The sequence below is a fragment of the Diadema setosum genome, chromosome 1 (assembly GCF_964275005.1).
Source record: "Diadema setosum chromosome 1, eeDiaSeto1, whole genome shotgun sequence".
Classification (NCBI taxonomy): domain Eukaryota; kingdom Metazoa; phylum Echinodermata; class Echinoidea; order Diadematoida; family Diadematidae; genus Diadema; species Diadema setosum.
The window spans coordinates 23,516,628-23,532,751 of NC_092685.1; the positions used below are offsets into that span (position 1 = coordinate 23,516,628).

General features: G+C 39.7%; 1 protein-coding gene across 1 annotated transcript; it reads right to left on the reverse strand.

The window, feature by feature from the left end:
• Positions 1-563: 563 nt before the first annotated feature.
• LOC140228600 (thyrostimulin alpha-2 subunit-like) lies at positions 564-12,104 on the reverse strand. The gene is made up of 3 exons (XM_072308837.1): positions 11,987-12,104; positions 2,545-2,723; positions 564-662 (listed from the first exon to the last, which is right to left on the reverse strand). Exons 1-3 carry the CDS (start codon positions 12,102-12,104, stop codon positions 564-566), a joined length of 396 nt encoding a protein of 131 aa, XP_072164938.1.
• Positions 12,105-16,124: the final 4,020 nt, after the last annotated feature.

Below are 16,124 nucleotides of genomic sequence, written 5' to 3' on the forward strand. Positions count from 1 at the left end.
AAGGGTAGACGGATGGACAGACAAAACGATAGAAGATGAATAGATAGATAAATAGATGGATGGATAGAAGAATGGATGGATAAGTAAATTAGGGTCGGAATGGGGGCGATTAGACATTGATAGAGGGGCAGGTATAGAAATTGAAAGGAAAAGGGGAGAAAAATTCATGAAACAAAGGCAAAAACTTAGAAGGATATTTCTTTTCTTCTCACATAAGCAGTTTAAATAGAATAACACGCTTCTCGCTTTGAGAGGGTCCTGTACTGAGGAATGTCATTGTTTTTTGTGTTCAATAAATATTTCTGGCGAAGCTTACAATTTCAGCTGCCTACTTAATAAGACAACATAATTTTGGCATTTACAAACCCAAGGCTTATTACGTCATTACAGTCATGCACACATTACGAATAAATATGAATTGAAGGTTGATTTTTTTTTTCTTGACAACACATACTAATGATCTAAGAATTAAACGAAAAACTAAACAGAATGGAGAAAGATAGGTTCGCGGAATAGAAGGGGTCGCGGATGAAAGGGTAACATTGAGCAAGCTACTTGTGACGTCAGTCTCCTATAACACAGAGCGAGCACTCGCACGACGCCGCCGATTTGAATGTGTCCGTGTATTCGAAGCCATCTTCACACTGTAACCGAATTTTAATCTGCAGGAAAGATGAAAAAATGAGAGAAAACATAAATGCAAATAGACAAACATCTATATGCCATGAGACTGGATGTTAATCAAAGAGAAAAAAGGAATAAATATTGCATTGCTCATTGAAAACATCGATTCGATTCGCGTTTGAATGTAAGATATATGGCGCTACAACTTTCTGCAGTGTGTTGAAGAACTGCCATGTGTTAATCACCCCTCATATGGCAGTCGGGAAAAAAAGAAGAAGAGTGGAGAATGAGGAGCAGTGAAGGCTGATGAGAATTTTTGCTGGAGTAAACTGGTAACTATGGCAACGCGGCATGTGATGGCGCTGGATCACTTGGATATCGGCGATGACTTTATTTTCACGTCGTGCCGTTGTTTCCTCGATCATTTTCTGCTAAGTGCTGGAGTCATTCCTTTACCAGGCAAAACATTGCCTACCTTGAAAAAAAAGAGTAATTATATGCACTGCTTCTCTTTATCTCCATAATTCTCGCATTCTTCTACTTCTTCCGCGTTTTCTTACTGAAATCTTCAAAGGGTTTTTAAGGCAAATCAAGAACTTCCAAACAAAACAACAACAACAACAAATTTAAACGACAATAATGAGTTGTATAGTCGTATAGTTGTATAGTTGTATTATATAATCTGGCAAGGATGATAATAATTATAAAATTTTCCCTGGACACCGATATATTTAAGTGGTAGGTATAGGTAGGTATATTATGTTGTTTTTTTATTGCTGCTGTATACTAGAAATACTAGAAATCCTCTTGCTGTATCTGTTAAAAACACACAGATATGAATATGAAGTGTATGGTTGCCTCTTCAGTTTAGAGGGAGACAAAGAAAACATATTTTGTGCTCCAAACCATCCTCGTTCACCTTGAACAAGGAACAGATGCCGCTTCTCTCCGCTAATTAGTTTCACAGAAACGTTTGCATCTTTCTTGACAAAAAATATATAAAACACAACAATGACAACAATGAACCTACTGCTACCAATCTCACAGCTTCTCTTATAAGATTCTCGAAACTGATGGTTCATGTCGGATAAGTATGGTCTTCATTGCGGAAGAGCCGTCTTTTCACACGCTCTATATAGATTGCGTGTTAAATCAGCAAGGCAGGAAAGCCGATGCCTTTAACGAGGCGTTTTTATTGTGCGTGATAATGATCCTGTTCTTGATTTACTCTTCATCCGTTCCTCACGAGAACTTTGTCTCATTTCATCGAATTGGTTTTCTTCGCCTTTTCTCCCCCTCCCCCACCCCTTTCTCAACCCAGTTTCGTTCAAATTGGTCGTCTATCTATCTCTCTTTCCAGTCCTTCTGCTGTCGAATATCCCTTCCACTTTTTGTATAATTTCTGGGTGTCACGCAATCGCCTGTACGTGCTTTAATAACGCTGGTTTTGTAGTTCATGTTTTACATTTTCCTTGAATTTTCGTGTTTCGTCCTGAAATTTTTGATGTTAGTGCTTACAATATCATTGGCGAATAAAATGTTAAAGGAAAAAGGCTACGCGGTTATGTTTATTGTACATGCTAATTCTTTAGTTTCTTTAGTTACTTCTCGCTTTCAAGATAGCTCTGGTATAGTCCCCTGGATGAGTGTTCTTTTAGACAGGGAAAACATGTCTTGATGATTGTCTAATAAGGGTAGCGGTAAGTACAATATACGATCAGGGACTCACAAATTGGATATAATAATGTAAAAACCCTGGAGCATCTAGGAAGATGGAGTGACATCGAGGATTTGGTGGTTTGGGGGTGGGGGCTAGAGTAATCTAGCAAAAATGAAATTTGCCTGATGTGTGCGTGTGTGTGTGTGTTTGTGAGGGTGTGTGTGTGTGTGTGTGTGTGTGTGTGTGTGTGTGTGACTTACATCATGCGTGCTGGCGATGGAGCAGCATGAGCCGTGCGTGGTGAATATCTGCCTTCCGCCGCTGCTCTGTATTGTCGCCCAGTCCGACGGGTACGAGTACGATTGGCAAAAGCCTCTACAAGCGTTCATCTGGACTTTCGTCTCCCTGCACGTCGGAATCCGCACCCTCTTCGTATATCCTGAGAGAGATGAAAAGGGGGTCGATGTCAGACCATTAGAAGTAATAATGTCGAGACCAATTCTTACCTCCAGTTCATCTCACACTCATTCCGGGGCATGACATTTATACACAAAGGAGTTGGATTTTTGTTTCTTTTTAAACGACACTTGTAGTAACGTATCAAGTTAATCAATTCAGAAAAGCCTCTGGAGAAAATAAATCAAACTACAAGTATCTGTAATTCTTCTCATATAAGATTCTACGGAAAACCTTCAAAGAGCGATCATGATCACGTGATAGTGACGTCTCCTGCGTAGGAATCAAAACAAACAAACAAACAAACACCAAGTTTGTTTGAACTACGTTTGTTTCTGAAGATTTGCAAGAGTATAATCATTTTCAGTGCCACGACTAGATAATCTTACAATACTTACCATTATATTTAATGGAAAGACAACCCCCCAATCTCTCATTACATGACAAAATCAAAGGTAAAATGCGCAAGTATACCACACCCTTTATACATAATGAGAGATACACCTCTTTTATCAAGGACCAGTCATACACTTTGTTAAAATACACAAAATCAATGCCAATTTAATATCCTTTGTTTATACGACGCTCATCTTTTGATAAGATTTGTTTGTGCGTTTACGGTGACGTAAGTTGGATTATGCTGGCTATTGTCACTTATTGCAGTTATCTTGCCACATTCCTATCATAACATACACGACTCTTTGCAAATTATACCCAAACAAGCCATGGGCAATTGTCGCAGACAAATTTCCTGATGTGAGATTTGCTCAGCCCCCCCCCCCCCCCCGCCGCCGAAAAGAAAAGAAAAGAAAAGAAAAGAAATGCACGTTGATGTGCACAGGTGGTGGCATTGGAATTTAATCAGCTCTGTCGAAGCACAATTTCTTGACCTCGTTGATATTAATAAAATAATTGCATCAGTCTCATACGCAGAATTTAACACTTGCCTTATCACAATAATCAAGGAGACAAAGAACACAAACAAAAAAATCTGAAAGGATCTGATATAATACATCTGAAGGACACGTCGATTCCATACATTTTATGATTTTTTTTTCTTCTACTTTTTGATTTCTCTTCGTGATTTGCTTCTGTTCTGAGTTGATGACCTTTGATGAAAACAAAACATTGGAAATGGGGAGTTTTGTAACACTGTTTATGCAAAATGTCATGCAACGAAATTATGATCAACTTTGACATTTATTCAGATCTCTTCGTCAATCTCGCATTGTCTTTCTCATTCTCTAAGAGAATTGTAGAGGTCAAAATGTTTATAAGTCAAAGAAATTAAGACATAACCTTTAGTGATCTTCTGATGAAGTTAAGATCAATTTTATTTTACTTTTTTGCCTCATTATTTGTTTTTAACTACAGGGTGTGTTTTTTTTATGAGGGGACTGCAGACTAAAAACTATGCTTTGTAGCAGTCCCCTCCATTCAGTGCCATTTCCCACCATTTTTTTTTTCTGCACTTGTCTAGAAATTACAAAATTTTATCATTGTTCATAGTTTCTTTTTTATTGCATTGTTGCATCGTTAGTATGTAATTGTGTTTTCAAATGTTGTACTCATGTGTTGGCAATGAAATAAAACGAAACGAATGTGAATAAAATTTCACATTTCAATGGGAGGGGATGGATCGACTTCTTACATAGTAAAGTTTACCCCCCCCCCAAAAAAAAAAAAAAAAAAATCATTCCGTGGTAAGATAGAACATCGATGAAACCGTGTCTACAGGTTCAAGGAAAATGCAATTTTCTTTTTCGACGATGACTATAATAAGCTCGTCATACACTAATATTAGGGGGCTGCGACCTTGTGCGCCAGTCAGCAAAGGGATTGATGGCGGAACAAGGGATTGCATCGGTGGGAGTTAAGAACTCTCTCCCTCTCCCGCTTCCCTCCGAGAGAGAAAGAGGGGGAGCGAGGAGATAAATATGTCGAAGATGAGAAAAATCTGGCTGCCTGTCTCTTTACATGGCTCACCGGAGGAATGAAAGTAATCGTCCAAATATCATCAGGGATGCTAAATCGATATTTCTTTGAATGAAAGTGCTCCAGCTCGGCCGACAACAGGTCAATGCGCACCACATCTTCTTTTCTTTTCTGTCTTTCGATCTTTGACGTGCTGCCTCCCTCACGACGAGCTAATATTTAATTCTTCATATCTTCGGCGGCGTGGTTAAATGAACTCCTCAGCTCCATAATAAGTTCTCCGTGGTGGCAATCCGGCGGGCGAGCGGGCGGTCACCACGGGCGATCTCCCTTTAGTTTCGGCAATATCCGCTCGCATCAATAGCTTTAAACTCCCTATTCCTGTCAGCGCGTTCATCACGTGCTACGTTCACACCGATAAAGTTAACTGCATGAAAAAAGGAAGGGTATTGTAAAATCTGAACTCGGTCTAACGGACAAGAAAACTAACGCCACTCTCCCACCTTACTTCAAAAGGAATTTGAGGAGAGCGGCGAGACGAAAGCTCAAGAACCGGGATGACATTTTACTCAGAAGTGTGCTCCCGATCTTCATAAGACTCTTTACTGTTGTTGCCAATCACAATACCAGCGAATATTATGCCAACAAGTAGAAAAATTCAGAAAGTTAACTTAATGTTGTTGCTACTGTTCTTATGCTAGCAGTTGTATAATTATTACTGTTAATTTTTCTTATCATTTCGATCACCTTTCCGGATTTTAAGCTCGATGTTCCGAGAAACGAATGATATTCTGAAATAAATCTGAGTTTCGAGCAGAAGGAAGGTTCTGGAACCAAGACTATAAAACTGGCGACAACCGCAGTCGACAGAGGATCACGTCATGCGCAAACAAGTCGGAGACATTCTGGCAAAATGGTAACAGGGGATGACAACAGACGACTCACCATCGAAAACAGATGATGCCATGCTCATTCGAGGCACTTGTGGTTGGCTGTTCGTCTCCTGTTTCGTTTCTTCTTTTTTTTTTCGTTGTTGTTGATGTGTGTGTGTTTGTTTAGTTGCTGCTTCTTCCATCCGTCCCCCTTTTCTCATTTATTAGAATTGGAGGGGAAGAGAGAGCCTGAAGATATTATTATATTATCAACTGATCATGGAAGCAACAAAAACGCGGAAACATCGCGTTGCACCAGAATGTACACTTTCTACACCTGCAAATAAACCAATATAGACGGCAAAGTCAACAGTACTATTCAATAAACTGGAGTTCTGTTTATTTCCTCTGATACTTTTTCCCCTTTGTTCCTGTGAACAGATGAGGTCAGTGACGTCAAAACGCATCCAATTTACAAGTAGAAGAAACGGCGTTTAATGAAAACAGCACATAAACCACATGAGGAACCGCGCGAACTTTCAACTTCAGTAGCACTTTTTTTCGCACCTCATGAAAAAATGCAGACACAAAGGATAATCACTGGTCGGTGTTTGCAAGGGGGAGCCAACGCTATATCAGTTTCCCAGTGTCAGTTAAATCACAATACGAAATGAACATGAGAACCATGGATAAAAAAAGAGACAAAGTTACCAAAAGAAACAGATTTGATTAAGTGTTCTACATCAGCAACTTAACACACACCACACACACATACATATCGAATACTTGTATTCTGGTACTTGTTCTAAGGCTGAGGATTTTTGTTTTGTTTTATGTAAATTTATGTAATTGCTGTAATTAAGTTTAAGGGAGCTCTTCCTTAATTTCCGTTGAAAAAAAAAGATGCAATGAACCTCAATAGAATTTGAATTGAATCATGCATGGAATCTTTCCTTTTCAAACTTTGTCAGAGCCATCGATCGGGAAACCTTAAAAACAAGTGCAGGTGGTCACCTCCCAAAGTGAACGTAAAGTAGCTTTTGAAAGAATAATCAAACACACACACACACCCACACACAAACGTCATAAAGAAATCGTATGAACTGAACGGGCAGTTTCGTATCTCTTTGTAAAAGGAGACGACAGCTAGTCCAAACTTCAACATATTTGTGTGCTGATTTCGTTCGTGTGTTTTGCAGTTTTCTCCATCGACGAAACCTTGTGTAATTTTCTGTGTCAGCTATTATCTACGGAGCGATGTTGGCCTATATCAATTGGTAAAGCTTGTTCGAAGAGAGATAACAACTTTTGTCAGTAAGCTTCGTTTTCAGATTCAATCTACGCGTACGCTTTTTCGATCCCCACCAACTCACTGACGCCCGTGACTTCTCTTAGTTGTCTGTTTTCTTCCTCGTCTTTTTTCTTCAATCTGTACTTCTTTCTCCTCCTCCTCCTCCTCTTCCTCCTCCTCCTCCTCCCCTCCTCCTGCTTCAGAGTACCACCAGTGACTGCTTTTCCTCCAGACGAAGTGGATACATCGGACGCATTAACCCGCTGATCACAATCTCCAGTCTCTCTCTCTGATCTCTCTCCATAATCGCTACGTCACCGCTCCATTACTGGATGGTAGGATATACAATTTCACGCACATAGGAGGCAACTCAGATGCTCGGAACCAGATGGAACTGCTTTGAAAATCTCATGCACACTAAAATGTTGTGAAAGGTGGGGGTCGAGTTTAAAAGGCTTTCCATCGCCCTTGTCTCTCAAATTATGTTTAAGGTCATCAGTGCTAGAATAAAAAAAAAAAGAACTTCAATAAACCTTAAAAGAACATAGTCTTTGGCAGGTTTATCAGTTTTAAACAAACAAAACATAATGAAATTCATTGTGATATCATCCATTACTCATTAATCGGAAATTGCGTTTCGGGGGTGAAGAAAGGTTTACGAACTTACGATTTACAAGTAAGATTATACTCTCAGTCCCAGACTCCTGTTTTCTGCACCAAGGGGCTTCAGTTGCACAATCAATGCAACCAGCAGTTTCAAGAATCCTTCCCATTTTGTTATACCTGGAGGTTCGGAGAGGACTAAAAGCTGTCGGTCCAGTGGCTAATTTTAATGCACTTACGTGAAATGAATGTTAACTTCAATCTACGCCTTAAAAAAAAAGAGTAGTGACTTATATATGAACAAAACAAACAGAAATACAACGACAACTATATATCTTATTTTGTTTGTTTGTTTGTTTGTTTGTTTTTGATTTGTTTTGGGGTTTTTTACGTTTGAGTTGTTGAGAAAGATAAGCGCACGCACGTATATGGTATTATGGTAAACATGCAAGAACACGAACCGTCCGTTTTTACATGGATTTTTATAATCGTCCCTGACCTTCCGGGGCCGAGGATCTGAGATTACCAAGCGACTATTCCGTCAAAAATCGCATATCATTCCTCATCTGCATGGAAGATAAAATGCCCGAGAATGAGTTTAAATAGATGAGCGACCTTTCCAGAAAAGTGGTCCAATTATTCAATGCAGCGGACGCGTTTTCTGGTTGAGCACCGTCTGACGGGGACAAACCGTCTTACTGGATTTTCTTTCAATTCTCCTGCTGACCTATGTTTTATGGATGAATATATCTGCCAGCGTAAAACGATTCCCCCTTACCGACGAACCTCCGCATCCCTGTCCCTCCACTCCTCTTTTTCACCCCCCCCCCCCCGCTGTCTTTCATTCCTTTTCTCTTCCTCTTTATACTCGTTCAGTTGGTGTGTACGCTTTCAGTCTTCTTTCACTACTTTGACATTCACTTGTTTGTTGGGGTTTTTCGTTTTTTGTTTTTGTTTTCCTTTGACAGTCGACAGCATCTTACTTGAAAGCTGCCCGTTTAAATTGTCATCGTCTGCAACAACCTCTCTCATTTTCTCCCTCTATCTTTGTCAGCCCTCTGCCTTTATAATAAAATGTTTGTCAGTATAGCTCGCTATTTTCCTTTCTATCTATCTGTCTATCTAATCTTCTCTTTGTCTAAAAAGAGTTCTATTCCAAGTAGCTCATCTCGGCTGATCATTAAACTGATAAACTTAAACTAAGGTTGACAGGATATTAGATAAAGCATATCTATTGCATGAGTTGTCCCCAGTATACAATCACTGCATGCTTTTTAGTGGACCCCTCAATTGTCCCCCTTAGAACATCGATAATTCTCGGTTTGGTTTGAAATCAAAATTGAAATAAATTGAATTGAATTGAATTGAATTGAATTGAAGTGAATTGAATTGAATTGAATTGAATTGAATTGAATTGAATTGAATTGAATTGAATTGAATTGAATTGAATTGAATTGAATTGAATTGAAATAGAAAATGAAAATAGCCGCCACTGATGAGTGATCTACGGCGTTTATGGTCATACGAATGAAGCTATGTGATTTGATAAAGGTATAATACCCATCCTATTTTGTTCTCATATTTGCAGAGATGAAAAAATAAAATTAATCATTGCCTAAAGTTTTCATAAACTTTCCTCTATTCCCTTGTACTTCAGAGGTTACGTGAACCATGCCACTTCAACTTCGATCTGTGCAATGGAACGAGCAATAACTCTTGTCTGCATTCTCAACAAACCACCAGATGTGATATGATCGGCCTCATCTACTGGCGACGGTGGCGGTATAAATCCCGTCTTGCGATGGTTTGGACGATAAGAAAGAAGTTAGGCCAGTCTACTTAGGTCAAAACGCCTAAAATGCACAAGCTTGAATGGTCGGTGACATTTATATTTCTCACCGTCAGGCCAGAACGTCAAAATTCACTTACGGCCAAAATTGATGGGACACACACAAATCAAACCCCAATTTTCACCAGGCATGCCCGTTTTAATGACCGGATATCCAGAAACTCTGAATGCACCGGCAACGCGCTCCGTTCTCATTTATTGAATTGAATCAACCTGTTGAAACAAGATATCTGTTTGCAATATACAATCATCACGGAATTTACTCATTCCCATGGTGATTACATCCATTATTTCTGTTGCATTGACCCCCTGCTTTGTAAGCTATGATTTTGAAGCAGAAAATGATGAGGAAATGTTCGCGCATATTATTGCAATGAAAATGTTGGGACAATAGACGCACAGGGACTTTAGAAAAGGGAGCAGGGAAAATGCGGTGAGCTAGGACAGAAACAGAAACAGCCGTAGGAAGCTCTGGAAGCTTAAAGTAAATAATGCCCGATAGTGGAGGTTGATTATTTGCACGGTACGCGGAGGTGATGTTTGCATGTTCAAACATCAAAGAAAGATTAGGAATTCTTTAAGGGTAAACTTTACGACACGAATTATCAATTTGATGTGCTTGGAATAGATTGGAGCCATTTGTTTCACCTCCTTTGCTCTTTTCCTGTACAAAGGACACTGACGCAAATGTCTTGTGCTGTCAATAATGTGTCAATTTACTTGCCTTAAATACCCATTGTCGTTTTTCTCGGACACCGTTCACAATTTAACTCATGTAAAAGGGCATTGTCATTTGCTTGTTGTACGTGTTGTTGTCGATTTGTGTGTGTGTATGTTTAGGGTTTTTCGGGGGGGGGGGGGCACAATTTCTATGAAAGAGCAACATTCCAGAGTTAAGTCTCTCCATATGCAATAAATGGCAATTTCAGAATTGGCTCCTATTTAAAGTATAACGTGCTGGTGGCATCACTTCGACCGAAGACAAATTAAAAGAATTGTATTCTATCTAATGACGCCACTATATGCCATGAATCTTTATGAGCTCGAAACGAGGACAGAATACTTTTTTAATCAAATATTTACCACACTGTCGAAATCTGTTTGCTCTCGAAAAGTATAGTTTCTATTGGCATTTAACCTTTTCCATCCTAAAAAAAAAAAGTTATTTGTTTTGTTTTGTTTTGTTTTTTTGCTTGCTTTCTTGCTTGCTTGCTGTTGGTTCTTTTATTTTTTCTTAAGTTTGAAAGCATTAATAGAAAAAAACAAGCTTTAAAGATAATGATTATAAACCTGGAAGTCGGGCAGTTACCTGAGAGTTTGAGGGACTAAAATGAAAAAGGAGGATGCGGGATGAGCCTAACTGGAAAAGATTCGTTAAGGATAAATTCAAACACAGATTGCTTCTATCCCTTCGGCAAATTTAATCGAGTTTGTTTTACTATACACGTTCTGAGACGTCATCGACCAATTTCTAGAATTCGGGACCCGATTAACGGCGATCTGAGTAATTTTCAAGGAGCACACACCGGCAATGGTCTGGTGACGACTGAATGTGAAGTGACGCAGCGAATGACGAATGTTTCAAACTCAATATTCAGCGTGCCACATCATGACAGTTTTTTTTCTTTTTTACATCAAGGAGTAGCTTACTCCGTTCCTCTACAAAACTTCAATCAACATACAACTTAAAACTTCAATAACTTTAAACTTATCCCTCTATCAATTCAGACGTCTATTGTTTATTATTTCTGGAGACATACACACTTGAGAATGAGGCTCGAAAGTTTGTGTTCTTCCGTAGGGTCTACATATCCCACACGCACTGAAATGAGTATGCTCATCACTTTTTGTATAACTTGTAACTGTTGAAATACAGTCATGACGGTGTGATTAAAATCTCATATAACCTCAAGTAGAATCAATGTACAGCGGACGCTTTTACGACCATGAGGAACTGGAACAATTACTGTATAACAGTCTTTACCACAGAATGATCAAGTATTCACACGTTACACCATCCGCACACCACCAAGGGCGTATAAACCTTTACCTTGTAAGAGGCGATAGATACTTATGCTGGCTACGGTTTTTATGTCTTGAAAACAGGGATTCCATTTTAAAAACACTCGAAAGTAATCCGAAGTAATACATCACGGGGAACATGGATAACTCGCCTTGTCATTAATGGGCTGTTTGACACGATTCTACTACTTTCTTGATAACTGTAATATCCTGTGTCTTATCGTTTTACAGCTAGAGTGATAGATTCAACTCGATCTAATGACTTTCGAGACACTCAAACGTTGATCCTCTCAACTAGCTTCAACGAGACGGTGCCACGACTTGACCTCATTTAAATGTGTCACATTAGTCGCAAAACCTTCAAAAAAGATACTTTCTTCATAGAAATGCTCGGAGAGGCTGAGATAAACCTAGTTTTGCGGCAAAAAAAAAAGTTCAGCGAAAAGATAAAGATGCACGCGAAGTTCAACAGCAGCTGGTAAATACTGATCCATAACAGAGCTAGAACTATTGTGAAATTTAAAGCTGCATGGAAGAAATGAAATAAAACAAAAAAGGAAGTTAAATAAGGCAAAGGTGAAGAAGTTGCTTTAATAGTGGTAGCAAAGAGGAGATGGATGAGAAAAGAGATGAAAAGAAAGGCAAAGGATCAACCACAACGTTCTCTAACTTACCTACAAGATGACATCCGGGACTTTCCCAGTAGTGCTGCTGGGCGTGCGTTAACCTCGGCAACCATAGACCCAGAAGCACCACAAGTAGGCACGCTATCATGTAAGGCGTAACCCGCATGACTAGTGACTGTCTATAGAAAACACCTGCGAAGACAGAGAGATAAGAGCAATGAAGTTAACACAACTCGCGATAAACTGCATCTAATCGTCTCTTGCCGTAAGCCTGAAGACAGAACACGGACATAAAGTGTAAGGGAGGGAAAAAATAGTGACGTTATGCGTCTTACAACTCAACTGCTAACCACAACACTATTTGAATCGCTGTCCTTCGTCCTTAGACCTACCTTTTGAAAAGACGCAGTTAAGAGAGGAGTGTGGAGATCGTTGCTGAGATAGCACAGACCACTCAAGGCACTGGTTAGCCGTGGCAGGCGCCACTTTGTGCGTGAGGGTACACTGGCGTGATCGATAAGGCCGACGGGAGGCTGGGCGCGGAGGTTTGTAAGTTTGCCGGTCTTCAAAGACTCGGCATTATTATGAAACAAGACCGCACAATTTGCACTGGCTAGTGCACTTCGGTAACTTGTGGATTTTTCGTAAAGATGGATTTTCCGTACACGGAAAGAACAATGCGGCTCAGTGTTATGTTAACACTTCCGACGGCAAGCAATTGGTCTGATGCAATGATCCTTACGGCGGCTACAAGTCCATCTATAACGATCACCTGCGTGTCAAAATGACTCATTAAAGAAGATCATGAATGAGTAAGGCCACCAGAATCCCCGCGGAAGCCACAGATAGATTCACATGATTATCTCCACCATTCCTGTCGATAACACGACCGAAAATCTCTGCTTCATCATCATGAGACAGAAATATCTATACCACTGCCTGATAATATCTTTGCACCAGCCTTCGTGTAGCCCCTTTATACTTAAGTGACATAAACTAGATATGCATCTATGAAATTAGTGGTACGTACGTTTATAGAGTTTTGGACCTACATGACTATAGGATATAACGAGACACACTTACACAAACACTTAATCTCTCTCTCTCTCTCTCTCTCTCTCTCTCCTTTTTCTGCGGAAATGCTCTTCCTGAACGGTCTCTTCCTGAACGCGAATACTTACAAGTACCTCACAAGTCCCACCCCACCCCAAAAAATAAACCCAACAACAGCAAAAAAAAAAAAAAAAAAGAAAAAAGAAACGAAAAAGAAACAAAACGATAAAGCAAAGATAAAAATTATTCTCATTCAACTTCCTTTTCTATATTTCTTCGAAACATATTCCCTTACATATTTTAATGCATTTGGTGAAGGGTATTTGAATATATCAGTCAATTCGAGGAATGTCCCAAATATGGATTTATTAAAACGGCCAAGTGAAAAGTCGTGCCATAGCGCGAATCCACGATTTTCTTGCCGACTGTCTGGGAGCGTAATGCGCGCCGACAGAGAGAGAAAATCGATGACATGGCTGAACAAGGACTACGCCAATCGCGTCATTAGGTCCTCAGCCATCCCTAAATTGGCAATTTTGTTGCGCGCTTTTTGGTACGCACGGTTTCGCGGAAACTCCGCGGACAGAAAATGGCTGACCAAATTGGATGTGAGTGGCGAGCTGAGTGAATATTTAGACAGGGGGAAATATATGGACACTGGCGCCGATGGATCGGCTCTTTTGTCATAACGGAAGCGCAGGTCGTCAAAGTCTAACGTTTACTCCATAAAAGACATCTTTAAAAACACCAGGGAAAAAAATCGTTTCAATATCCCTGTTTGTATGGCATGGGGTTTTATTTGGCCAATTATTTGATATTCGTCACTCTATGTTGATTTCGCTGTAACATGATATGTAGTATTACACTTACCAAACACTTCCAGAGAAACGATTTGGGTGCGCGTGAGCGTGTGATATATTTGTTTTTTAGTTCAGTTTTCAAAGACGAACAATAAAATGAATAGAACATTTATGTATTATTCAGAATGGAGAAATGCTTTTCTTGTGAAGGCATTAACAACTACAAAGCGATCATGTTCGATGCAAATATGCGGCGGGAATGAAACAAAGTGGTGGTTCCATATAACCTTCATGAAATATAGAAATCTTACCCTGTTCTTCTATTATAGTGTGAAAGTACATATAAGATGAACGCCGATATTTTGTCTAACAATACTGTATACCTATCTAAATGTCTATCTACCTATTCATCTATCTATCTATCTATCTATCTATCTATCTATCTATCTATATCTATCTATCTATCTGTCTATCTATCTATCTATCCATCCATCTACCTCCCTTCGTTTACATATACTTAATTCATATTTGAATCCTATTTTGTTAAGTATTCTCAGGAGTGCATTGACCCTATATATAGCTACGTCACATTAGTTGCCAACAAACACGACTCACGCACGAGGCTTGCAACCGGACTGTCAAAAGTTATAAAACTGAGTGATGTGAGTACATTGTGTATATCAATTACCGAATGCGCCTCTTTATGATGTTTTGCAGCGTTGGAATATAGTGACGCAAATGCATAATGATTATTGCAATATAGTTCTCAACTTCATAACAGAGCAAGCAAAAGAACAAATATCCTAATAACATAATATATATACAGATCCAATTTTGAATTGCCTGTTAATACGAATTAATCTATTTAGATAGCTTTCGTCCTCCATGGCCTGATGACGTAGACTTTATGATGGAATTCACTCGCCTGTGAAATCCAGCTGTATTTGGTGATTGATACAACTCAACAACAAAACGTGTAGCGGTTTGGTCCAAGGAATGAAAATCACCTTTTACTAACCCACATGCAACATACAAAGCGTGTGCTTTGATGGCCATTAAAAGCGAAATAAAGGCCTACATCATTCTTCAGAACTTCCTCTTCGCTGTAACAAAATGACGTTGCTTGCGAGTTTTGGAACTTTTCTGTTGTTGTTGCCATTATTTTTGTTGTTCAGAGCATTTCAATTCAGATTTGGGGAAGGGAAAATTAAACCAGTTGATGCATGAGACCATTCTGCAATTCAAAACGGATACGTGTTTTCCCCAAGTGAATTACTGAAATCTCGAATGATGAAGATGGAGGAAAAAGCCTTTAGGAGATGTAATGAAATTGCCAGTATACAGCTTCATTCCACACCCCTCCCTTCCACACCCCCTCCCCATTTCGGTCAGTCATTATCTTAATGTGCGCGCATGGGTCTGACTCGGTCTCTTGGGAGAATAGAGGAGAATGCGAACTAGTTCGTTTACTTATTCCTTCACCCCGTTTTCGTTTTCCACCATAGTCAATCATTCTGCATAATTATAAACAACTTGTTGCAAAGTCAGCCCAACTTGCAACGCGTTGCGCAAAAACTTTGAGCTGATGGATTGCGCATGGCTTGTGAGTACATTACGATATGTCCCCCGACGCCCTCGTATATACACACTAGAGAATTTGCGATTCGTTTAGTTAGCTCTATATACGGATTGACAGTGACAGAGCTGTATCGCAACATGTTGCAAAATATCTCGCACTTCAGATACCGTTCAGTAGAACCACAGACGGGGGTGGATCAAGCATGGACATTGAAATCAATATAGTATAGGGTGGTGAGACCCTGAGTGCATAAAAATGTAGGCTAATCCTCTCCGAAAAGCATGACGTGAGGTGCAGGATTAGAGCTAGGCCGACCGAATTCGAGCCCCCCTGTATTCCCATCTCCGCCGACGCGAGTCGGAGAGTTACTGAACTAGTTCACGGCGTAACGGAACCCTAAAAGACAGACCGAGAATCGGTAGGCATTTAGGGCTACCATGGTCAGCCCATTAACACGACACTATATAGTACTGATCAATGTGATACGTTACTGTCGTGCAAATACATGCACAGAGAAAGAGTTCAATCGTTATGGCGAAATGCCTTTAAATGGATGGAAGCTTATCCCCCTGGTTGTTAATGATGTCATAAGTATAGCAGATTTTTAGAAAGTTCTTCAAAGTTTGTTAATCACGTCTATGGCTTTTTCGAACGTACATTTGTCATGCTTACGCTAGGAGGAGAAATAACCCAGTAGATACACTTTTTGATTATCGACGGAACAATATACATTTAGGGGTAAATCACGTTAGCT

Coding starts and splice junctions, on each gene's coding strand:
- LOC140228600 (XM_072308837.1), bottom strand. CDS start 12,104: ATGCGGGTTACGCCTTACATGATAGCGTGCCTACTTGTGGTGCTTCTG. Junction 2,724..11,986: donor TCCCGGATGTCATCTTGTAG/GTAAGTTAGAGA, acceptor CATCTCTCTCAG/GATATACGAAGAGGGTGCGG. Junction 663..2,544: donor CCATCGCCAGCACGCATGAT/GTAAGTCACACA, acceptor TCTTTCCTGCAG/ATTAAAATTCGGTTACAGTG.